The following is a 27,725-nucleotide window of genomic DNA, read 5'->3' as shown; positions in this document are numbered from 1 at the left end:
TCGAAGGGTTTATTTTGAATATTTCAATTAAAATTAGTTTTGACCTGAATACTGCATGGCCTTTCGAAACACACTTTTGATTATTCAGCACATGTTTTGGATTAACAAGCATATGGTAATCGTATTACTTAAGAATATAAGTGTTCATAAAAATAATTTGTGTTCAAATCCAAACCAGTGCGTGTTAACTATTTTAATTTAGGGGTTCGAGTATAATTAGTTGAATAAACATAAACTATGAGACGGCAATGTGTTTAAAATAAACACAATTAATTTTGCAAAATATTAATATGTATGCAGACAAATTATTAAACATTTTGGTTTACAAGCATTCATTAAAATGATTTGAACAAAACATATGGATTATATCGATGCATATTCAAAACTTATACATGAAATCTTCTCCATGGATAATCATAGAACGTTTACAACTTGAGCATAGAAACCTATTCAATCAATAACTGATTGGTTTCGAATGATTACAGCATGTGTACATTAAAGTTCACATTAGTAAAAAAGCATATATTATTGACAGAGCAGGAAGTGAGTAAGACTGAATAGGAAGACGAAGAAAAAACACTCGAAAACATATATTATGGTTGGCTCTTGCCTGTTAATTTATTATGAGAAACGAGACGATATATCGTTGGACATTTATAATTTAGTTGTGTCTCTCTCAGGTTTCAGGTATTCACATTTTTAAAAAAAGTTTATTTTTGTAAGAAAACACGGGACATTTCAAAACAGATGATTCCGAGGAAGCTTTTTCTGCTTATAATGTAGAAGGAAATGCTTGGCAGTTTCAATTTTTGGAAAAGGTCATCATTGAATGAATTGAACTCAAGGCGAAATAATTTATCAAAGAAATGCTAGGCTATTTTACCAATATTAAATAAGTCAGACCATTCTGTGAGATTTCTTAAAGAAAGACTTTAAAAGATGACAACGTTTGCGATTGATGCAAGTCTTGCGAAAGGACATTACATACCTCGTATAGCTTAAAAGAGAAATGTTAAATATGTAATTGTTCAATTCTTGTCTGCAAAAGAGGTACTGAATCGTTATTTCTTAAGTTGTAGCACGTTTGTAGTTTGATTGGAATGAGATTAGAAAAGTATTCGGGGCTTAAGATGTGTCTATTCTGTAAAAGAGAACACGTCTGTGTTTTATGTACTTTTTATTGTTGAAAATGTTTCCCGTTTAATTTCGTTTGGTAGGGACTTAACATTACACAATTTAGTGACGCCGGTACATACTTTTGCTGCTTCATTTTGTACAGCTTCAAATTCTGCGCTTAATTCTTAGAGCAGTAATCAAGACAGTGTCTCCATATTCAAGAAGCGGTCGGAAAAAAATTACCATACATGTTTTGTCTAGATAAGACATGGTAAGTTCGGCCTAAAAAGGTCGATACGTTACCAGGCTTTGTTTAAAGAGCCATAGACATGTGTGCAAACTATCGAAAGTCGTTATACAAATACTGCCGATGTGTTTATGTTGTTGAACTGTCTTTAGAAGTACATAATCAAAATACATAATTGGTTGTATTCGTTTTTTTAATTCAGTTATAGGATACTATTTAAATGTCTCTTTTTTAAGTTACGCCGTCTTATTGCTCGTTTTACCTCAATGTGCCGAACCAGTTTTGTAACGCCATCACTATTCATAATGTGGTTATCGTTGTTCCGATACTTTCATAGCATCTTGTCACTTTTGAAGACGTAGCCGACCCGCATGGTAACAGGTGTTTGCTGAACAACAAGAATACAATTTGATTGCACGCACTGTTGAGGGGATATAAGCGTTGCAGGACAATATAGTAGCGATGGTCAAGCTGATGTATGCCGTATAAGTCCATAGTGTTGAACACTGTAGCCGGCAGCCAGCAAATGAATAACGCTGAAATAGTTTAAAAACAAATGTGTTGTGGTGTTTACGCTAAGTATTTGCTCGTTTAATTCAGCACCATATTATCCTACTGAAACATGAGCTCAGTCGTGTCGAAATTCGTTACAAAGTTGAATATACAACATTTTTGTAATCGACTGACTAAACTTCATGCCAAAGTGATTGCAATGATTATTATGTGTTTTCGAAATCATACAATAGCATGATTTTTGCATGGTTCATCAAATGTCAACTAGTAATTAATTACTATAAAAGTCCAATATAAATTAAAATGAAAAAGAAACAGTTGTGGTCAAATGATATTTTCCAAGGTAAATTATATATATACGACTAACCTTTTGCTTTCAATATTTTTACAAACAATACTATGGCTGAAAAAACTGTTAAAGTGTCAGTAACCCTTACGGATCGAATATCGCAAGAAAATAACTTACAAAGGCATATTATCAAAGTCATCTTTATTGTGTTTATTTTTGGTAGTAAACCCTCGTTCATGGATTTGTGTCGTAACGGGAAAGTTGATTCTGAAATTAGACACAAATATATTTCAGTCTGATTGAGCAACTTCTTCGTTTACTAGATATACTCTGTGTATGCAGTGTGAATCTGAGCAACACAGACGTTATTAAATTTAACAGTAAGTGTTGATTAAGATCGAGCATTCTGAATGGTTTGACTACATCAATCTAAATAAATTATTTTCAAATTGATATATTACAATTACATGAACAAAATTTACTAGCAAACAGGACAACATGCAATTATTATGATTTGAAAGACATTAAGAAAATAAAATATGTTGCAAGACTCATATATACTCATTTACAAGTGTAATATCGAGATTAATGAAATTGATAGAAGTGTTGCTAATCAGAAATGTATACACAGTGCGGTTAAATCAATACACACTTGTTTCGTCTATGTGTATACCAGTTAACGTTGTGTTCATTTCAGTGATTTCCGTGAGATTTCTTCTGCTCCGCCAATGATTCCATACGACAACCGAGATGCCGACATAGCAAACGGAGACAGCTAGGAATGGGATGAAGAACACAAGCAGCAGCGTGATCCAGATATATAGCTGATATAACATAATCTCCAATCATTTATAACAATACCTTCAATTATTAAAGAATTGCGAGCCTTACAGCTGAGTTGCATTTACACGCGTGTGTTTACAATAATTTCTATTCTGAAAACGTTCATTAACTTCTATATTTCAACTTTTTGTTTTAAAAACTATACTCAAATTTACAAAAAAAACTATAGGGAATGTATGTATTGAAGCGAAAACAACTAAACTTTAGTAGCATAAAATATAATATTACCACCCAATATCAGTCGAGAAATCAATTTCACAGGAGCAAGTAGTACCATAATGGACGGAAACATCCACACAGGAATCAGGAGGGCCATTATCCATGAGCCGATAATCATGGCCTTGTATGGCCGATACCCTGCTATGTTGAAAGTTGAAAGATAATTTCTCCGCAAAATCACAATATCACACGTAATGTTAATTGTATGCACGTTCTGTGTGTTTATTTTCTTCACAAAATAACGTTTTCACTTGAAACGAGAATATAATAATAAAAGATAAACAACTGGCATTAAAATTACAAATTCACAAATATAACTTAGTTAACAATATCGAATAATTGTATTCGAAGCTAAATTATTCAATTGATTATATGTTATGCCAATAAAGTATGTTTATTCTTCACAGTGTACCAGTTATTGCCCTTAGCGGGTACCGTACAGCCAGATATCGGTCTACGCTCATTCCGATGAGAAGGTTGTTGGGCACAATAAGGACCACAAACGTAGAATAGTGCCAAATGCGGCACATGACGTCACCCAAGAACCAATCCCCTCGCAGAATACCGTAGAACATTCCCTCGAAAAACTGCATACTATGCCGACACAAAGGTCTGAAATACCAACATTACTAGAAAGACCAATATTTAATTTCAGAAGAACACCAGTAGTATAAGTGTCAATATTATCAGTCAGCGATCAGTGTTTTTATTTATTACTTTTTAGTGTGTTTTGCTGTTTATCATTTTTGTGATTGTTTTGTAACAATTTGTTAATGGAAACGGTTGGTATTTCTAATAAGTTGTAAACACATTGGCAATATTTAATTACATCAATCTTAACTGAAATCAACAATCACTTATCATGTAAATGCTTAGTATTTTAAATATGATGTAAATTAAATGGAAATGCAACTGTTGTTTTATATTCTGAACAAAGGAATCTATGTAAAAAAGTAAGTTACCAGCAATGGCAAGATGGAATATGAAGAGGTGAAGCCTGTTGTTGTCTTTCTGTCGGGCTATGATGAAGATGACCAGACCGTTGAGTGAGATGATGACTGCCGCCATCAGCAGACATGCCACTGAGATGGCATCATACGACCACTGCACACGAAAAACGTTTAATACAATAGCCATTATTTAAATAATAAATAGCATGCATGTTTTTGGCAATTATCCGCATCTTAGTTATCTATTCATTTAAAAGACATTCGAAGTAGCGGGTACCGTACAGCCAGATATCGGTCTACGCTCATTCCGATGAGAAGGTTGTTGGGCACAATAAGGACCACAAACGTAGAATAGTGCCAAATGCAACATATGACGTCACCCAAGAACCAATCCCCTCGCAGAATACCATAGAATATCCCCTCGCAAAATCCGAATACTATGCCGACACAAAGGTCTGAAATACCAACATTACTAGAAAGTCCAATATTTAATTTCAGAAAAACACCAGTAGTATTAGTGTCAATGTTATCAGTCAGCGATCAGTTTTTTGTATATATCACTTTTTGAGTGTGTTTTGCTGTTTATATTTTTTGTTATTGTTTTGCAACAGCTTTATAATGGCAACGTTTAGTATGTCTAATAAGTTGTAAACACATTAGCAATGTATAATTACACCAATCTTAACTGCCATCCACGATCACTTATCATGTTTAGCATTTCAAATATGATGTAAATTAAATGGAAATGCAACTGTTGTTTTATATTCTGAGCATAGGAATGTATCAACAAAATTAAGTTACCAGCTATGGCAAGATAGAGCATGAAGAAATGAAGCCTGTTATCGTCTTTCTGTCGAGCTATGATAAAGATGACCAGACCGTTGAGGGAGACGATGACTGCCGCAATCAGCAGACATACCACTGAGATGGCAACATACGTTCCCTGGAAACGAAATACATTAAATACAATAGCCATTATTTAAATAATAAATAGCATGCATATTTTTGGAAATTATCCGCATCTTAGTTATCTTATAACTTAAAATAAATTCGAAGTCCGACAAAACGAAGTATCTCTCATAGTCGTGATAACCATTTACAGCTGCTTTGGTAAATCATTAACATGTAAAAAGGGTCGATGAGTTGCGATTCACAATTTGCAATAAATTGTGCGGATCAGTTTTATTTTGAAATTACACCACTCACAAATTAACCTTTTGTTTCAGTTCTTTGTGTGCATACACCGACAAATGGTTGTTTAAATAATATTTGGCAACATTATGCCATGCAATTTCCTCGTAAAAATATTATCTTGACTTTTGCAAAACCCAGAAAACAGTAACTGTACGTAAATACGCTCACAGCTGAAAGCGATACGTCTCAGTCAGTGGTGTTCGTAAAATTAATCAAAGTTATAAAAAGGTATCATCACTCATTCAATATGTTGAAAAATAACCAGTTCAATGGAAATGAGGGCGTTTAATAAGACCTGCCGTTGGATATTATAATAGTGTAACAATTTCTGTGATACATTTTTCAAAAGATTGTAAATATAAAAACAAGGCTCATTAAACCTTCGTTCTCTGTTTATATAATATAATGCCAAAGATTATTTCGCAGGAAACATTTATGTCCTCATTTCTTTAATATTGCATACTCCAAAATAAATCTAACGATTCAAGTGTGTGCTAAAAAGTGGCATGAATTTCTTAGTTTTACATCGCATACTAAGGCCATGCAATGTTAAAAGCTTAAATTCTTTAATTAATTGTATTATTGGTTACTTTCAGTTAAATGTGTCTGAAAACATAATGATGTATACAAGCGACCGATTGAAATTCGTATCAAGTTATTTCCTCACGGACTCCATATAACTAAACTTAACTAAAATATATCTGAAAAAAATGCTAATGTGTTTCAACAGTTTACTTCTTGCGAAGATATAATGTAACTTACTCTTAAATATAGTATTATCGCATTCAGAAGAATCGGTTCATTTATCAATGTAGTGTTGCATGAAAAATACTGCGAAAACTGGCATTATATCGTTTTAATTATTGTGAGAATATTTATAATTTAATTAAGATTTGCTTACATGTTTTAATCCTTCTTATGATTAAAGAAGCTGTTAAGCTTCAAGCTACAGTGCATAAATTAAATCCCTTTAAACGTCTGTTAATTGTAAAAAGTCGTTTACAAAAATGTCAACGATTTCTTTCGATGAGTTTTCTCTCCGAAACCACTTTTTAGAATTAGGTGAAGCTGTGTGAGAAAGTATATGACGGCGTACGTTCACGCGTATGATAGTGGTTCAGGCTTTGATGGTGTTTATTTGAGTAAATGGCGTTTCATGATTGATGAAAGTGTTTTGTTTAGAAACTATGCGCTCACATGTTGTTTGAAATGTAATACAAAGTGTAAGTATTTTAACGTTTTGGGAATTTCTAAATTAAACTTAAAAGTGTTTCATCTCTTAAATGTACAGGATATATGTATTTTAATCATAAACAGTATCCCTGCGTGTTACTGCTATAACTTGATTATGTCTACACTAAATGTTTAATGGTGCACATGTCAATAAATAATATAACTTTCAGAGAAAGATTATAGCACGATTACATCGTTCGTAAGATATAGACGAAGGTTTTGCAAAATGTGAACTCACGCTTTCAAACGAATGCGCCATGTTTCTGATCGTTCCCATTTCTGAACAAGAAGTAGTTATCATACTGAAAGTCAGTACGATACTACATACCATTAATGTATAATAAAAGTAAGTATAATATAACATATTTAAGAACACTTAAAAACCCTAAAATATTGGAATGGAATTTGAAGCTCCATTTTTCAGGCATTTCTTACGTGTTCGTGATGCTAAAGTAATCATTCACAAGTGGTTTATTAGAGATTACGGAAACATAAAACATCAGCATGTGCGTGTTAAAAAAAAAATAATTATTGTTTTTCTAAAAAAACATGTACCTGTCTAAAATAGAAATGCGTACTTTTAAAAAAGCCATTGTATTTATTTAAGCGCCTCTTCAAAGTTTCCTATTTCAAGCGCGAATAATATTTTGTTCAAATTAACCTATATAACTGATCGTTGTCTTATTTGAAAAAGAAATGTACTTATTATTGTTAATAGGTATAGTATTCTTTGGTATGTCTATACTTAGAAGTTATTACCGGTGTAATCAATATAATGGAATATTTACAATTTAATCCTATAAACATGAACACAACTCATTTGTTTCCTATTTAGGGCAAACATAGATGCCATATTAGGCCATGGTTCCAATTTAAAGAAGTCGCTAAGCATCCGCCTTTTCGTTTTTTCTTATTTTCATTAAATAAACTTTATTCCAAAACAACTATTTTAAATATACATGTATGTAAGTGTGTTAAATATGTCAATTTCACAGACGTGGTGGATCTTCTTCTCTTGTTTTAAATTCCAGGTATGTGCATTGGTTGACAATAGAATAGTAAAGGTTTTATGTCTAAATATTATATATTTTATCTTTTTCTAGAATTGTTTTCTCTGCCTCCATAAAAATTTTCATTCATATTACATATTTCATAAATGTTATTTCTCAGTAAAAATGACCAATGAAATGAAATGAATTGTTGTCATGCCCTAAAATTGTCACCGTATACCAAACATAATATATCCTTTACTATAAATGTATTGTCATTGTGTGATAAAAGCAGAACCAATGCGTCGATCATTCCATTGGCAATTCAACTTTTACAGCCAAACCAAACTGAGTTGTACTTTATTAATACAATCATCAATGTATGGTTGCCATATATAAATTAATATGGCCTTTCTAATGATTAAAATATTAACATTTGTTCCAAACGTATGTATAAGTCAAGCAGTTTGTGCTCTGCCGTGTGACGCAAAAGGAAGAGCCCAGAGCACCGAAATTTTGGAACACGTGAATAAGAAATCGGTAACATTGATATGAGATAACTGTTGAAAACTTATTTCCCTTATCATAAACGGTTGTTACAATAGAACTTAAATTTAACCGCTTGCATAGAAACACATGCTCTCTCGACGTGAACTAAAGTCTTGTTATCCCCCGCCATAGGCGGAGGGATATTGGATTGGCATTGTCCGTCCGTCCTTCCGTCCGTCCGTCCGTCTTTCCGGCCGTCCGTTCGTCCGTTTAGAGCCATATCTTGGAAATGCTTTGGCGGATTTCATTGAAACTTGGTATGAGTATATATATGGATAATAGGATGATGCACGCCAAATGGCATTGTACACCATCTGATAATAACAGAGTTATGGCCATTTGTATCTTGAAAAAATGCTTTTTTAGTGTCAAATATAACACTTTTTTGTCCAGAAGCAGATTGGCGGGGGATATCAATTCAACGAATTTGCTTGTTTGCACTTTGTTTTTCGCATGTACTAAAATTGAATTGTCCATGTAGTGTTGTATTTACTTACAGAGCATTAGCGACGAAACATTTAGGCAGATCAACACTATTTATTTGGAAGATAAACTAGAAAGTGCGGTTTAGTTATAAAATACTCTTAGGTTATCAACGTTTAAATCTGATTCGATGCTACGTTATCGACCACACCTGGCTTGTTAAGTTTGCCCTTAGATAATATGATGCATAATTATATATATATGTGTGTACTAAAGGTCATGTATTTGTTGAAAAAAAGTCAAGTTTAGATGGTAAAATTATATACATTTGTTTAAATTATCCATATAATATATAATATGTGTATTGTAAAAACACATAATTGTAATCAATCATTGCATTATAATATCATATATTTTAATGTCACTGCACTTTTTAGTCAGAACGACCGAAGTTGATTTTAATGACATATGAATTACAAGCAAGCGAATTCGATAGGAAGGTTCGAAAAAACATAAGAATTTTGCCACGTTTGGCACGAAGTTAGCTGTACTGTATAAGTACCGTATAAGGCTCCTTTTTTAAATCTTGTCAAAAGGAAAAACAGTTCGATTATATGTGTATAAACTTTATTCCATCGTGTTCATTTGTTATAAATATGAAACCTTTTAATCACTACGTGGCTTTTACAACGTATGTTTGCTTGTTTGCTTTTCATTGACTAATTCTGTATAAATGTATATTAACACGCTTGTGTTGTTTGTTTTGATGTAAACAATACACATGTGTTGTGAAAACGTATTTAGTTGTTAACCAGTCTTCATTTACACTTTGAAGATCGTTAGCAATACGTCTTAAGTAATATGAAAAAACTAGATTCGATAGAATACTACCCACCCGAGGAATTCCCATTCTACGGGATCGCGTATTGCATTTAGGCAAATATTACTAGATCTTAATAAAAAGTGTTATTGAACAAATTATGGTCATTTTAGAAAAAAATATATTTTTTATAATTCTGCAATTTATTTTAAAGCGTAACTTCCTTTTTATATTATATTTAAATTCAACTCTAGAAAGTTGCCAAATTAATATTTGTGTAACTAATGTGTGTAATTTTACAGCACACGATCAAAGTGTGTATAAATCAATTTATGATAAAGATGTGCAATATATTTGTTCCTGTAGTTAAACACACATATAGTCATAATTGTCTTTCCCTTATGTTGTTTAGATAAATGATATATTATCAATAAATGCGCATTACATGACACGTTTTGCGAGGTATGATTACTTAAATAAACATACATATTATTTTATGTAACAAATCCGATATTATCTCGTTGGTTAAAGTACAGTTATATTAGTTAGTTTAGTTAGTAAACACAATGTGTTTATGCCGTCGCGCATGTTGTCAATCAGGGTTGAAGCCCGAATAAAACAAAACACTTGTGATTGTGTGTTTTAAAGGCTTCTTTTATGTTATATCTACTGATATAACTCGTTAATATCGTGCTACTCCAACCATAACGGTCAAAGTCTGACACGGTCAATTACTGCTTGACTCACTTGATAAAATCAAACATGGATTTAGTGTGTTGCGTTCGTACGATGCAATATGTGATGCTTACATACATTTGCAACCAGTCTACCTTTTTTCTCAAAACCACAGTTGGCGAATAGGAAACAAGTTTCTCTAAAGACGCAGTAGTTATAGTCTTGTTTATTCTTAATTTGAGATCACGAAGACCTCTGTTATATACCATGATCTACAAAAAACTAAATCCTTTATATTAAGTTACTATAAAAAGAACGTAATTATATGCTGGACATTTAAATAACTGACTTCTGTACATCAATTTGTGTATCAGTATTTTCTTTCCGGAATTAATTTTGTAGAGCTACTAATTAACACATGTTATTTAAAATGCAATATATATTTTCATTGTTATGATGTATTGATCATGTGTACGATATTACGAAATGTGCGTCTATCTTCATTTCATTAATTCTCCAAACGCTCGCAAACACACAAATAGTCACTTATCAGATCTAAGGCAACCTTATGAAAGTCCATAGTGAGTATGATTATATCCTTAATCACAATGTTGACACATTCTTAGAGGACACAATCTTTTGACTTTTCATGTGGGCTGTCAACAAATTAAAAATTACCAAAAGAATACAAAAGTTAGACAAATATGACGTTAACCAGGTGTTATGTATCTCAATAACATAAGCAAAAGGTTAAATGATGCGTAACTAGACAACTGTCAAAAGAAATTGCATTCGGTGTTTATACAGTATACAAACTGTATACCATGTATAATTTAGTACATAACAAATATGAACGGCACGTACACCACATTCATTTTACATGTTGTTTGTCGATTGCCGCAGGGACAACGAACAGAAAAAACCACTTCACGATCATAACAAAATGAAACATATTCTCAGCATATGTTGAACAAAACCATTTACAGCATGAACACAATTTACAAGTTTTTTATTTGAACCTGTTCTATTAAACTTTATGAACACTTGATGTACTCCAACAAATGCATGTCTCTCAAACATCATACACCGCAGAAACTTTGACTATTTTATTCTATGAACAAAACACTAAATGAACCTCACATGCACATGTATATTTGCAGCCAGACATTTGATACTTCGCTAAAGGAAAGCATCTGTGTATCTATTGGGTAAGCCTTATACAATGTTTCCCCTGATTGGTTTATTCATGTTTATCTGGCACTTGAGATCTCTTAGTTTGGAAACAATATGATGTCGAGATTTGCAGGGTCTGAAAAATCATATCATAAAAGGACATTTAGTAATGGAGTCATTTGATATTCTTTCAGGACAGTTAATGAAGATATATGTGAACATCAACAAATAGTATTATAAAAGATGTTTAAAGAAAAAACTTAAATTATCACTGATGTTTTTGGAAAAGCAGAACAACTTATCGGTTTGATTTTGACCCTATTAACAACATAAAGTACACCATATATGCACCACATAAATTACACTGTATGTTCAAAACAGAAAGTAAACGGTACTCCGAAAAGAGCACTTGATATTGGCGACAAGAATGTCAACTAAATGTACAATGCACGTAACACTTATGAGATCTATTGAATGTTAACCGCACGGAAAAATTACACCGGAGGGTAAAAATTTAGCTGTTTGTGTACATGGATTGTATACAAGTTTACTAGCAGTAAACCAGCAATAACGCGAGATGTTTCCCATTAGTACACCACGGTAGTTTACCAAAGGGCTTTGTATGTTGACATTGAACGTCTGCATCGAATCATGGGATAGCTTTGAAGTAAATTTACCACACTTTGATGCTAAATTATTCATGAACGATCACACTGTGAACTAATAAAAACCTGTGAGTTTATTGCTAAGAACGAAGTGAGGTCAAATAAACGTATAGACAATTAAATATTGCATGCTGTGTGCTTTTGTTTTCGATGACGTAAACACAACATGTTAACTAACCAATTCTTCATTTTTGTCCTTTTTGAAAATATATAGTAAAGAATGTAAAATATTTTGTAACACAGTGATCCTTTTAATAAATGTGCAATGACATTAAGGCTTTTACAGAACAGACATACAGTTTATTTAGACTTATACTGTAGTACATCGTCTTCATTCTAGAATATAAAAATTATGTTCTGCCACGTGAATACGAATTACAACATAACATAATGTAACATAAAACATTACATAAACACTGCGAATACAAAAACAATGTATGGAAGAACAAGCCATTTCTATCGAGGAGTGATGAAATCTATTAAACAGTATTATTTAGGATCGTATTTCTAATAACTAAAGCTTCTTTCATGTAATTAAATACATTTGAAATTACTAATCTATCACATGAAATATACGGCTAATATTGTTTTGTTTTTCTTTAATGGGTGTTAACATATGGCATGGTATTTGTTTTCTAGATCAACGGAATTATATCAATAACGTTCATTTCGTGGAACGTTGTTTTGAGCAATTCTGCCAGTTTGGATTCTTCACGGATATGCAGAGACTATTAATCTAACAAAGAAATAAACGCAAACGTCTATGAAGTATGTATAAATTTTCTTCGTATTCCAAAGAGGATTTATAAACTTTATACATATCTTGTACAGAAGTGCTATTCATTTTACCATACCACGGGTGTTCAACATTATCGCAGTGGTGTAATGGATATGGTGTCCGCCTTGCGACCGGGAGGTCACGGGTTCGATCCCCACCGTGGGAGCGTTCTTTATATCTCCCCCAAAGACACCAAGTACTGGTTCTAGGCCCAGGAAACGGACTCGAGAGCGTTTATATAAGCCTAAGGCTTTCGACGCAATCGAGCTAAAATAAATAGGTTTAAACTAAAATTATCAAGTCTACATTTGAACTTTTTAACAAAACTGTTTAATTGCACAACGTTTGGATTTGCAAATACATAACCGTATCCATAATTATTTAACTTGTTCTTCACATGTGTGACCCAATTTTCATAATCTTAATTACACTCGTTTAAAGCTTGTTTGTAAACTGTCTTCATAATACAGACTATTATCTTAAGCAAAATGCACGCTTGTCTTCAAAACGAAAATAAGAATCTAATCAAAATAACTTTCTTATATACAGGTATTGATTTTGTTAAATTTCCTATAACAATATTGAATGGTAAGAACGTCCTTAAATTAATACTTGTTTATTTTCATATTCGGTAACACAAATTATTTGTTATTAATACTTTGAACCAGTTCGGATTATTGTTTTCAATTAAAATTATGACAAGTAACCAAAACAGCTGACAAGTATTGACAATTTTCTTTAAACGTGAGATGTGGCCCATTCCATTTTTTTCTAAAGCCCTGCTGGTCATGTATTAAAACGTCATCTTAATTTATCGTAAAATAAAACATTTATGAACTTGTTTCGCAGGTGACTTAATTTTCAACTACCAATATCACTCATTGTGACAGCTGTACTAAAGAAATAGAAATAACTTAAAATAAACCGTTAAAAAGCGGTTCAGACATTAAAATACTGCTGCTTTGTCTTGTAACGATTGAAAAAATAAATCTTTGCGTATGGCCATTACAGAGTAAAACATTTTAACAATTATCTTATTGCTTTATATCTATCTCTTAATGTCATAAATCTGAATTCGTGTTGGTTCCTGTACAGTTAATAAAACTAATAAGATTAACATAGTATGACGATTATTCTATATACAAAATACTACAAGGATAATTGCGGATATTTCAAACTCCTAATACAGAGAAGACTTTTATCAAAACTTGTCTTAGTATTTATGAGTGTAACCAACTGAATGCTAAAATAGTTTAAAATAATATGAAATTACCCTCTCTTTACTGAGTTCGACGCTTCATAACAAAAAATATTAAAACAAATTATCAAATTTTCATTAATTGATTATTAATTGATTATTCCTGGCCCTAATGCTATTAAAAATCACAATACTATCTACTGCATGAAGCTGTACGAGAATAGAATCGCTCATTTGTTTATATTGTAAACACATTTTCGAAATCATACATAGAATTGAAGGAAAAGAGTAAAACGTATCAAGTGTTTTTGCATATGACTTGTCTGCATTATATAGACAACTACGACACAGACTCATAGGAAAATAACGTGCTTCGCTTAAAAAACAAGTTTTCGAATTTAATAAACTATGCACTATTTTATTTGTATTAGAAATCTTCATTTGTTATAATCGTGCTAACTCACTGGTAAATATGGTTTGAGCTGTTATCGTTTGTAGTGCAATAAACAATTATTTGGATATCTAATGCGTTGTAATAAAACCAGAAAGCCGTTATCGCCAGAACGACATAACATTATTAAAATACCAAAAACGTAAAACTTGTTCAAAACAATTCCAATTTAAACATGATGTTATATATATTAAGCGATTTAAATTAAACATCTATAATTGTGCTGCGTTTCTTGTCAGATTTTTTAGTATTCTTATAGTGATGCTTGTATTCGTTGGCTAAAGATTGAAAGATCTCTGGGAATCATTTCAGCATATTTAATATATAATAATCATGTACGTAAGAAGAATATATCAGTAGGGTATGAATGTAGGGTTTGAAAAAACGTTGCAGCAACGTTTGGAAAAAACGTCGGGAAAACTTTTATATACACCATTCGTACTACCAAGCTGTAACGATTGACTGCAACCTAAATACAACATTGCAGCAACGTCTGGGTGCCCACTGGGTGGCTATATATTACGAAGCTAAATTAAACAAAATATAAATAATGCTTTGTTTATAGTCTGTGGATATGTAATTTATGTCTGGAAAATAGGTCGTTAAAATAAGAAAGGGGTGGGGCGAAATTCGTTTGTACCATGGTGTTAATATGTTTATGTTTGTCGGCTTGTACGAACATTATTTCAAATTAGCTGCATGGTAAGAACATGTAAGCAAAACATAACACTTTGATATATTTTATATCATGTAATCCATATGAAATTTGTCTATTGTTGCCCAGTTATAAGAGACAGCAAACAGTAATATAATGTGTTTGGTCAATTCAGATAAAATAAGTTATTGCTTTTTTTTTCTTCAATATCATGCTGGCGCGTTAGCCCGTTTGAAGAAGGCCGCTTTAAACACGAAAAACGGCATACTAACACAAACGTCGAAATATATTTTCCCAACTGTAAAATCTTTTGCACAAATTTATTTATCTACTATTGGTCTCAGTTATCACTACAAGTTAGTTACTCGAATCAAGGCAAATGTTTTTTTATGGGAAACAAAAGTATATGTATTGCAATGCTCAATTACTACAGCTTAAATTAACATATACTAAAACTCAGCGTAATACAGCTAAATTTGTGTATACGTTTTCCGGAAAAAGCTCAATGCTTTCTCAGACATCGGTGCAAATCTAAGATAAAATGCTTCTCCCACGGGTATTATGCTCGACAGATTGCTGAAGTCTTCAAACGTAGTTAACGCACCAGTACGAAAGCGTTGTTCGTCGGTGTTTTCCCTAACACACGATGAAATCACATACGACATTAATCAGTTTCCAATCTCGTAGAAACGACATCAATTCCAAACCACTAAATGTATTATTTTTTTAGCCATCACCGACGAACTGCGATATCTTAGCGCTAGAATATGTTATCAGATTTACTGCCAAAATTTATCAAACTCTTATTAGTATAATCTTCATTTCAATAGGGACTCGTTTGCTTCGGACCATTTCGGACAAAGAGACTTGTTCGTTGTTTTGCAAAAAGAAACTCGCAAGAGAGTTGACAAGCTTAATCGGTTGCTACCAATACTACCTACAATTGACGCAAGAGAAGAGAGCTCAGGTTCTTTCATGAACTCTGTTTTATGAACACTAAATCTTATAAGAATATTATATAAGAAATAACTATTTGAGTACAGACTAGCGTTATTGATTATATCCGCGGCTTCTCTTCACAGAAACAGTTTATATGCACGCAAAGAAAAGTATTCCCTTGTTTATAATTAAATAGAATCTTGTGATTCCACTGTTATTACTCCTAAACGTTCGTGAAAACGTACAGCTAACAACTCAATCCGCAAATATAATACGCATATAGACAGTACTCGTCACAGAGGATCTTGAATTTGCGCGATTTAATGTCGCGCAGCCTTCCATCAGAACACGTCGTGAAACAACGGAAGCCTCGACAAATGTGCATTTGACGAAATGTTTTTCTTCTCGGTCTTTTGAACACTGTATTTATTTTAAACGTCAAACTGATAATAGGGAAGAATAATATGGACATGTTTCTCACGATTTACAAAAATGATGGGATTGCTAGTGCCTATCATGACAAATTTACAAGGTGGTATATCTATGCATGGCTGGCATAATATAATGTCTACATACTATCTTTAAAATTCCAGTGCGAATGAAGACACTTGTGCGTATATGTTTGATAACACATCTGTTTGAACAATAATCATTCCGCGGATACAGAAAGCGAACTGTTTATTGTTTAACGGTTTGGAGTTATCCTACATGCACATTTTTGTAAATAAGATTGTAACACAAATAGCTAATTTAAAGAATGCTGCTTTAAAAGAGTTTGTATGTGACATTTTCTCACCAAATTTATTTCTTTTGATTACATTTTACGATTTTTACTTTTTAAAGTCAACTAGACAATTAATGAACGTCAGTATATTAAATGAAACTTTAATTCGACAACTGCGTCACTTTGTTTGTCGGACAAAATGACGAGGTTAAGACGCTGATAATTGAGTCAAAAATCGATATCTGATTGGTTGAGGGGGGGGGTTATCAGATCCCATGATAAAAACAAAATTCTGACATAGAAACTTAAAATAGTTATAAACCTCTTGTGTACTGTAAACCATCACTTTGCAGGATCATAAATGGTTTCATCTACTTGTATTTATCCTATCACTCTAAAATGCAATTAAAACACACGTTTCAAAGAAAAATACTTCAATAACTTTTATATTGAACATTAACTGGAACTGTACAATTTATCACAAATAATTTATGTATGTTTTTAACAGACATGTACAAGCGACAAATCAGAAAAATATTTTATAGCTTATCGGTGGTGAAATCAATTTTAAATGTTTTTCTTTTGTGCGGTTTAGAAAAAAAAAACAAAAAAAACACGTCTTTATGCCTGGCTAAGCCTTTATTTGTCAGTCAGCATTCCGCTGAAACATGACTGGCATGTATGTGCCCCGACCCGGGATCGAACCCGGGACTTCTGGACTGCAAAGCAAGCGCCTTATCCTTGAGCTACGGAGGCACCTTCCTTAGAAGGAGCCATACCACTTACACAATCAGGTACGTACATGACCCCGAGTATACGCATCATGGCAAGGTGCGCATTAATGCGCATTAATGCTTCGCATTAAACTATTTCCGTATTTATACACTGTAATCGATCCAACAAGAAAGACAATACAGAACAATGATAATTGTTTATTCAGAACAGTTACAGGAAATCACTTATCATCACATTTCGAAATAAAACTCGAAATGAAAAAAAATCATGTGATAATATGTAAGATTTTTGCAACGATGTGTTTCTACGTGAATATACAGAAAACCCGGGTTGGAAATGAGCCATATTCGCTCTTACAGTATGTTTTCCACGTTTCACAAGATAATGCCATAGTCATTTGATCACATGGATGCTATTAATAAAGTCTTTCGAAATTTCACAATGGACAGTAGATCTTAACACGAAGATATAAAGTATTTATGTATAACCTCAAGGTCACCCGTGTCAATAGATTCGATTTTTTCTATGCACGTTCCCAGGCAAGCATCTCACAATTAATGCCATTTTTCTTTAATTTAATAAATTTACAACCGTCTTGTACAACCAACAGTTGGCACTTGGCAATTAATATATCATGCCTATTCGTCAGTTTTGAGATAATTCAAAGACTCAATGTGCACTTAAGAGATTTAGCAAGCACTAATTATTGGCCTCACCGATTATATCATTTTAGTGTCTAAGAATTCGGTAAAAGGCGAGTATTGATTCATATATCTGTTTCATATTTTTACTGTTTTTTTTTAGAAAATTATATCTCAACACTACGGTGAATGGATATATTGATCCGATTGAAATTCTTACTTATTTCGGATGTGCCAAATACAGACGGCAACCATGTATCAATAAAAAGAATAGGAACATTTAGGCACTTATGTAAGTAAAACTTAGGAATTTGCCTTTTTCGACATTACAAAATATAGCAGTTTCTTATTAGTATAATCTTCATTTCAATTGGTACCCGTTTGCTTCGGGCAATTTCGTTTTTTTGCTACATCTTGAAAGAGACGTGTTCGTTGTTTTGCAAAAAGAAAATATGTAACATAATCCATTATGCATGACGCCGATCTTTTGTGAGTTTGATGCGAGCGATCGAACAATAAATAGAGAATATATGGTTGGTGACTTTTGATATCATGTGATATAAGACGAGTCTGATATGGCGTAGGAAAAGGCGAGGCTTGCCGAGCCTTTTCACACGCCATATCGGACGAGTCTTATATCACATGATATCAAAAGTCACCAACCATATATTCTATTTATTATGCCACATTTTAAAGTAAATAAGAAAATATTCACAAAACAAACAAAAACAAACAACCGCTAAATTCATTGATAAATATGCAAATTAGTAGCAACCTGATTACATCCGCTAGCGTCTATGCATATATATTTACACATAAAAAAATAGTTCGAAAGTAAGCAACAATCAATCAAATTTAAACGCACATAATACAAAAACTAAAGCGAGAAATCGAAACTTAAAAGAACAATTTCTGCACTAAAAACACAATACCAATATTTTTTTACAATAACACATTCGACATGTACTTCCAAGAGTACACACCAACCGCTATTTTCAAAGAGAATGTGTAGAGTGAAAATTTCAAACAATAAATACAATAATCAAATGGAACGGGATTTTAACGTAGTGTGCAATTTGGAAGTGATAAGAGTGATTTATTTTTCAACTTGTCCATCTCCGTAATATACGTTTAGTTGTGAGATGTTCACAGTTTTCCCCAAAAAACAGGCCTTCACGTGCGAAATCAAAGTGGGTGGAGAACGTGTATTTCGAGTCGCTGGAACTTCATAATGAAGCTGCTTTTGTGCAATATTCAGCGACGTTACCAGCTGTGTGTTAGACGAAACGAAAATGCTTTGGTTTTGCACCGTGTTTTGAGACTGTCAGGGTGACATGATGGATTAATTGCTGTTTGACTGACAATAAATGAACATGTTTGTGTTTGGAGATAGCCAAGGTTAATATCTTCACAATTGGGAAATCCCAACATAAGTTGACTGCCAGTTTGACCACTGATCTACATAATATCAGTGGGAGAGCATGCTGAATCCCGCAGCTTCTGCACCATATGTTTCCTGTCCGAATAGTTGGTAAGTTTCATTGTTATGTATGCATGCTTAAACACACATGTTTCATTATTTGTGCCATTTTTTTACACCCATTCTCATGCTGATGAACCAATGATCAGTGCCAGTTGTTCTACTGTCGCGAACTGTTTATTCAAAATTGTGGAAAAATGAGTTGCGCACTGTTCGAAATTGTGAAAAAATGAGACACGCACTGTACCAAAATTTGAAAAAATGAGTCGCGCACTGTTCAAAATTGTGGGAAACATTAGTTGCCCACTGCCACTGTTCATTATGATTTCAAAATTGTGGAAAAATGAGTCGCACACTTTTAATAAATTAAATTTTGAAAAAATGAGGCACACGCTGTACAAAATTTGTAAAATGAGTTGCTCACTGTTCAAATTTTTGCAAAAAAATAAGCATGCACTGTTCATTCAAAATTGTGGAAAAATGAGTTGCGCACTGTTCAAAATTGTGAAAAAATCATGTCACGCGCTGTACAAAATTTGGAATAATCATTTGCGCACTGTTCAAAAATGGGGGACAATTTTGTGGGGCACTGTTCATTCAAGATTACAAAAAAATAAGTCACAAACTCTTCAAATTGTGAAAACACATGAGTTGCGCATTGTTCAAAATTTGTAAAAATGAGTCGCGCACTGTTCAAAATTTGGAAAAAAAAGGAGTCGCGCACTGTTTATTCAACATGGTGGAAAAATGAGTCGCGCACTGTTCACAATTTTAAAAAATGAGTTGCACACTGTTCAAAATTGTGAAAAAATTGAGTCACGCACTGTTCATAAAAAAATTCACTGTTGAAAACTGTGAACAAATGAGTTGCGTGCTGTGCAACTTTTTTGAAAACATGTGTCGAAAACTGTTCAAAATTGTGTCGCCCACAGATCAACATTGTGACAAAATGAGTTGCAAACTTTTTTTAAATTGTGAAAATTTGAGTCCCGAACTTCTTTAAATTGTGAAAATTTTAGTCGCAAATTTCTCAAATAAGAAAACAAACACATATTCCCTTAATAAGCAAAAATAGCCCCGAGTCCATAATAAAAATATTTTAAGTTAAAAGAAATTCTTAATTATTTTAATATAAAGTGGAGTTTATACATTTTCATTTTGTATTAATAATATTGTGTCTATTAAAGTTGTAATTTGTTCAAGTTGTGCCATAAAAATGTTATTAAAACACTCTATTTTGAAATGTTATCTCCTGTTGGATTTGTTTTATTTTATTATAATATGAAATGTTTTTCTTTTAATGGCAGAAAGTTGCGACCACACATTCCATGGGTGATGATATCTACCAAAATTCTTGGCGGCACAGTTCTACCCTCGTCAGTTGCACTTGTCCGAGTCTTTCTCTGCCTCTCAACCAACTCGAGATATTCCCCCCCCCAACTGCATCCCGGCACAGCTTCACATCAACCCATCTAATTAATTTGTCGGAAAGGTAATACTTTTTTGTCGACAAATTTATTTTTGAGAGTATTTATGTAATTGTTTTATCTGAACATGTTATGAATCTATATGTCACTATATTTATAAAGTTTCAATTTTAATACAAATTATATATCTGGATTTTTATTTTTAACCCTTTGCATGCTGGAAAATTTGTCGTCTGCTAAAATGTCGTCTGCTGAATTTGTAAAATAAGCATTTTCTTCATTTTTTTCAAAGATAACTATCAGAATAGCAAAGTTTGGATCATCTGGATCCAAACTGTTTGCAAAGGACTTCAAAATTCGGTTCCAGCACTTAAAGGGTTAAAGCAGTTATGCAATGAATGTTTGATGATGTTTTTTCTTCTAAAGGAATCTTTATTTTATTTTCAGGTTGACCACACAAATTTCCTGTTTGGTTGTGGAGATAGAATCTTTTTTTTTGGTGAAAGTTTGATTTCAGACACTTAAAAATTGAAATTGTCATGTATTATTAGGCATGGCAGGCATTAGCAAAACATCTCAATCAAGTATTAATTATTTTACTTTGTCAATGTTAATTCATTGTGTATGCTATTCACCTGTTTGCCTTGCTTTTTAAAAGAATGACACAAAAAAGGAAAGCATTTGTAAAGTATTAGTTAATTTTTTTTTATATAATCTTAGACGAGATGTTTAGTGAATATTTGTCATAAATTCTTCTTTAACTTGATCAAATCTGTCATATTTTATTTAAAACGTGTTAAGTATATTTGTGTTACGTTTTAAATGTTTATCATGACTGTTTTAAATTGTGTTCATCTGCAGCCAATGAATGGTAGGCTAGCGGTGCACATTTGTATTTGTTTAATTTTTTTCCATTGATTAATGCTCATTTAATTTATATTTCCCTATAGATATATACTTAATAAAGTGTTAGTTTTGTTTAAAAAACAACTTATTGTTTATTAATGTTCTAACTTCTGAATAAAATATGAATCGCTGTTTGTTTCCATTTAAATCAAAGAAGCGACATACCACGCCTACAAAAAAGTAGTTCTCAGAATGGGCGGGGCTAAAACATGGAACGCTAAAAAAATTCATTGAGTAAACCAAATATGGGCGGAGTTTTAAAACGGATATTGATGGGCGGAGCTTAAAACTGTTATCGGATGGGTATCCGATAACACTTTAAAATATCATGTCAGCGTCTCCAACGTAAATGCGCTGTCGTGGCATAATAAATATCAATACGCTCTTGAAATGCGTTTCACATATTAATTGTTGATACGAAAATGAGCAATTTTGAACAAAATAAAATGAACATTTTAGAAATACAGAAAATAAAAGAGGATTTTCAAATGAATGGATTGCTTTCCAAAATATAGAGACATTAGAATGAAAGAGTTAGTTTGACAGAATACATAGACCGTGTAGACACCTGGAAATCAAACTTGTATAGAAATAAAGCCGGTTCCTATCGCTTTGTCATTTTTCCTCGACAGCTGTATGTCGATGTTTGCCTTATTTAGCGAGTTTTGTAATTTTTCCTAGAACATAAAACGTAAATAAATTGAGATTCAACGATGTCAATATGGTTAATTTAACACTGAAAGTCAATATCAAAATTAATAAGTTTGAAATGTTGCATTTAAACCATTTCAAAAATATTGAAACAGAAATAGCAACGGAACCGATCAGTTTGAAATACTTACCTTTTATCGATGGTTGTTTATAAGGTAACAACTATTAAGTGCAAACACTATCAAATCCTGAAAGATAATCGAAAACGTATATATACGAGTTAAGTTATTTAAAGAATAGATTAATCGACATGCCAACTGGTATAATACAGCTAACATCTCTTTAATATGTTTTAATTAACCGTGTACGTGCTAAACACGCACGTTATGTGACACTGATTTATCCCACAGATAGACCGTTGATATGATGCATGTTTTATAGATCGTAGCCCAATGGGATGTATTTAGTTCATTGATTATTGCACCATGCTGACATGTCCTTGTTTTATTACCATATCCTTGATACAAAGATATAAGCAACATGCTCAAGGGATAAAACTGATTGAAGCTGTCTGGTATGCGTTCAAATATGACAGTATTATGTTATGTTCATTGCATGATTTGAAAGTGCTGATGGGCGCTATAACGTGTTGTAAAACATCACTTCAGGAAATATGAAGAGATTCAATTGGACATCGAAAGTTCTAGTTAATTAATAAAAAATGTGTAAAAACAAGTGTTTTGGGGTAATTCTAGTAGACAAATCCATGCCGCAATAAGAAAAGTAAACGGGACCACCTGGTCCCAAAACATTCGTTATATCGTGTCGCAGTAAATACTGGGGGTAGATCTACGCAAATTACTGGCGTAAGTAAGAAATATATAATCTGGTGTTCCAAATGTCTGTAATTGCTTCGCATCGAGCGGTTACTCAGCCATCAAACAGAATAAGCGCCACACACGTACACTTGCGTCATGTGAATCTCATTGCGGAACTAGAATGACGTTTCAGTTTAAAACAACAATAATTTAAATAGTTTTTTTTTTGCTTAAATATGTATTTTAACCTTGTTAGTACGCTGACGTTAATGGTCTACGCTCGCAACCGATATTTATTTTCTGAGCAATGATCACATTTAGTGTAATAATCTTTGGTAATTGTAAAACACGATCTATATGTCTTCACTTGCATACACTTAACATTTAAATATAATTATAAGTTAACAGATTACAAAAAATACGTTTTCGTCCGAAATCTGACATATTAAATCATAAATTAAACCTAATGGACTCGTGATGAAGGCGGGTACACTTATATTAAAATTCTATAATCGTGCACAGGAATTATAAAATTGTATTTTTATATTTTCATTACATGTGCATATCAATGATGTTTATCGGCAATTGCAAGATGGAAAATGTACAAGCGAAATATGTTGGTGCCTTCAACGGTGATGGCCACAAACAAGCCTTGTCATAGGGCCGGTTGTGAAATTCAACTCGCATTACCAATATTGCTCGCTATTACGGACAGGTAGGCATAACCTTTAACTCAAACATACTCATCTTAATGGACTTATTGCCACAAATCAAACAATATACCAAAACATCGCATAAAGTCGTGTTCACCTATATTCAGCTGGTTTTACTGCATCATCATGTTAGTTACTGTTGGAGCGTTATGTACCTAATGGCATTTATATGATGCATGTATTTTGTTGTGTAATGAACCCATACATTTGCTGTGATTATGGTTTATAAGTTTCATCCAAACACACAACGACACAGAAGAAATGTTGTTGTTTTATGTCAGTTACAATTAGATTGCCGTTTGGTTTGATTGATTGACGTTACCAACGAGAACACGGAGCAGTCACTGAACAGAAATATTTGCATAAACGACAGCAATTTGATGTATTCAGTGACCAAATACTTTACATGACTGTTCACGACCATAACAAATAATGCATTAATTCCAAACATAAACAAAGCATTATACTGAACAACGATAATAGTATGTCATCATGGCGTCATGAAGATATACCCGGTATACATTGTAGACGTTCTTCGAAAGTCCGGTTTGTCAAACAGTTATATACGGAATGAGATGTCACACTGTGAGATACGTAATTTGTATATGTTGTTTGTTAAGATGTTAACCGTGTAACTGTACAATTGTTTTAAAATGTATTTTGTGGTCAAAATGATAAGTGTTGATCAATATTTCTGAGATATTCAGCAATGCGTCTAAAGTGACATTCTTATACAACATTCTCCTCCTTCACAAACACGTATGGTATTTGAACCACGATTACCAAATCTTTAATAAATATTGTTCTTTGATTGAGTACGTGTTTTTCATATAAAAACATTTTTCATTCATAATCCGGAAACATATTATTTACCCTCTATCCCACTTAATTTCTTTCAAAACAATGCAGAAATATGTAAATGGATAATTTTATATAACTGCGCAAAATGAACAAATCATTTAAATTGATACAACAATATTATTTGGTAATTTGTGATTGAGTAGTATGTATGTTTCTATAGTAAATCAACGAAAATATCACATGGTATTGAAATTAAAAAATATATAGATTCTCTATTTATCTAAATGAGAAAAGTTGCAAAATGAATATGTGTAAATAATACGTGACATTTTTCTGAAAGCAATTCATGTGTAATTACCAATTTATTATAAATATTTGAGTCGTACGGTAAAATCACACAAGACTATAATCAATGCGTAAACATTTTGCTAGTTATATCTACTTTAATAAACGATATGTATACTTATTACCTATTTCATATTTGAGATTACGAATGCCACGATTATATAGCAACATCTATTCAAAACTTAATTAATTATACCAAGTGCATAACAAAAAGACACATTTATATGCTGGACATTTGAATGAGCAGACGTTAAAATGGTACACACATATACTCCTAGTTTTATATCAGCAGGATTCATGTCTTTAACTAAAAACTGTTGGTTTTTTTTTCAATATATATTTTCGAGTGTATGTTTCGATCGTAAGAAATGACGTATGGTCACCGTTCGTCAACACATAATTACCCCGAATTACAAAATTATACCATAGCATCAGAAGTCTATTAAATTATTATCGTAATAAGAAAGTATTTTCGGGGCGAGTTCCTTCTGCAATTCGCCCCATAGGTAACATAATATACGTTTACCAAAGAAAAAAGTCCGTTACTGCAACTAACCACTCTGCATCCAGATTCTGCATTCGGAAACAAAATAACATCCCTTTGGACAAGACTATTATGTTGACTTTTTTACCTTGGCCCCTGGTTGACATTGACCTTTAGTATCCAATTGCTCAAAAACTGATACTAAATGGATTAACTTTATACCTTGACACACACGGATGCATGTGTACTTCAGCAAGAATGATCCAGAAACCTTACTGTTCTAACTAAAAATTACTGCAATATTTGTTTTTATCAAATTTATGTCAAGTTTTGAACTGGGTTGACTTTTTTATCTAGACCCCTGGTGACATTGACCTTTAGTATCCAATATCTAAAAAAAATAGCATTTGCCGTACCTTACTTGATACTGACTGGATTCACTTTATATGACCCACACGGAGGCCCGTGTACTTAGGCAAGAACGGTCCAGAAACCTTACTGTATTAATTAGAAATTACTGCAATGCCTGTCTTTATCAAATCTATGTCAAGTTTAGAACTGAGTATGTGTATTACATCTACGCAGTTTAGCTATCAATTGACAAATACGACAATGACTTGCTTTAATCAAAGTACTGACAGTACTGGTGTGACGATGCTTTTGAGGAGGATTGATATAAAAGCATCTATTTAAGTTTATCTACATCACCACAATTGTGTATGTGAGTACGACAATTTTGGGTAGGAAAAAATGGGTACGAACATTTTGGGTACAAAAAATAATGCCAAAAAAAATAAGTACGTGAAAAGATTTGGTTACGAAAAAGATAAAATTTGGTTACGAGCAAAAATTTGTCTACGAAAAAAAATTGGGTACGAAAAATGTAGGGCACGAAAAAAAATTGGGGTTACGGGGAAGTAGTACCCGTGGGGAACTTGATCCTTTCAGCGAAACTGAGAGGCGGGTTACATTCTCGATCAAATATAACAAGAAATATCTTTAAAAAGGTATTTGACGTGTATTTTCTGTACCATTTATCTTAAAAAACTGTCTGTTACAGTAAAACGTTTGTGGGTTATAACATTACGTTTCAGCATATAAATTCAAAATTGACATGCTCTTTAATTACACCATGCTCTTTAATTTCACATGTATATCATACCAAACTTTATATTTCGTTGTTTCCATTCCTAAATTAATGATGCTATGTGTACGGACGTGATTTCACAATCCCATGTGCATGAACATATACGTTTTCTCTTTTGATTATCGTTCTTTTTCTCTAATTCAATAAGCTTAGGCATGTTTGTTCGTTAAGTACGGCAATAATTTCATGATGAATCCCGATCGAAAGTGGTTATGAGCACATAGTCGTAAGAGCACTTGAAAACGTGATTTCGCCCACGAACACATGCTAAGGTTAACTAAATCTCCGCGATATGACCTAATATGTGTTTAAAACAGCAAACAATATCCAACAAACGAATGAATTGTCAAACATAGTATGTGCACTAATGTGGCTCTGTAATTTATGTTTGAAAAGTTTATAAAATATGCAAAATGAGAAAGCACGCAGAAGAGCGAGTATCACAGTAATGATACGGCTTTTATGCTGTTTATATACCATAGTCGATACAACATTTACAAATGGCAGGTTCGTAATAATTCGTTTTCTTTACACTCATGATCGCGTTGAAAGTTAATTTTACTCGTTTTAATTCGCAATTTATATACTGAATCACGACAAATGTCAAATAAAATACAGAAAATGCATAGTTGTTTCATTGATCTATAAACATATAATGGATTGAATATAACAGATTTAAAATTAACGTTTTCAAACTATTATTAAATATTTTCCCAGAATATGCTGTCCTATGTATTGCTGAGCTTCTTATACCTTTATCAATGATAATCAGCGAGGTATGCCAATAAGAAAAATCGAGACATCTCAATCGGACTGGCTCGGTCTTTTACATAGGTTGCCATTGTGAAGATTTTTTTTCATGATATGATAACTTCGCAGCATCGTCAAAAAGCAGCATTTACATTTAACACCAATAGCTAAGTCATATAATGTT

The 27,725-nt window shown here is 32.7% G+C and overlaps 1 protein-coding gene and 1 long non-coding RNA gene across 2 annotated transcripts; one reads left to right on the top strand and one right to left on the bottom strand.

Annotated features, from left to right (window-relative positions):
• Positions 1-762: 762 nt before the first annotated feature.
• On the bottom strand, positions 763-3,650 carry LOC127870433 (mesotocin receptor-like). Its single transcript, XM_052413026.1, has 4 exons — positions 3,237-3,650; positions 2,839-2,940; positions 2,343-2,432; positions 763-1,899 (listed from the first exon to the last, which is right to left on the bottom strand). The coding sequence occupies exons 1-4, from the start codon at positions 3,343-3,345 to the stop codon at positions 1,664-1,666; spliced, it is 537 nt and encodes a 178-aa protein (XP_052268986.1). The 5' UTR covers positions 3,346-3,650; the 3' UTR covers positions 763-1,663.
• A 15,374-nt stretch (positions 3,651-19,024) lies between these two features.
• Positions 19,025-21,561, top strand: LOC127868373 (uncharacterized). The gene is made up of 3 exons (XR_008044099.1): positions 19,025-19,550; positions 20,807-20,991; positions 21,374-21,561. It is a non-coding gene; the product is annotated as an uncharacterized LOC127868373 (long non-coding RNA).
• Positions 21,562-27,725: the final 6,164 nt, after the last annotated feature.

The sequence above is a fragment of the Dreissena polymorpha genome, chromosome 2 (assembly GCF_020536995.1).
Source record: "Dreissena polymorpha isolate Duluth1 chromosome 2, UMN_Dpol_1.0, whole genome shotgun sequence".
Lineage (NCBI taxonomy): Eukaryota > Metazoa > Mollusca > Bivalvia > Myida > Dreissenidae > Dreissena > Dreissena polymorpha.
The sequence above is the reverse complement of the archived record's forward strand: the minus strand, read 5'-3'. Positions and strand labels throughout refer to the sequence as shown.

What these genes read in the sequence shown, in the direction of transcription:
- LOC127870433 (XM_052413026.1), bottom strand. Translation starts at nt 3,345, where the DNA reads ATGATTATCGGCTCATGGATAATGGCCCTCCTGATTCCTGTGTGGATG. An exon ending in TTCTCGACTGATATTGGGTG is followed by an intron (nt 2,941 to 3,236) that starts GTAATATTATAT and finishes TCCCATTCCTAG; the next exon opens with CTGTCTCCGTTTGCTATGTC. An exon ending in AATGAACACAACGTTAACTG is followed by an intron (nt 2,433 to 2,838) that starts GTATACACATAG and finishes GTCTAATTTCAG; the next exon opens with AATCAACTTTCCCGTTACGA.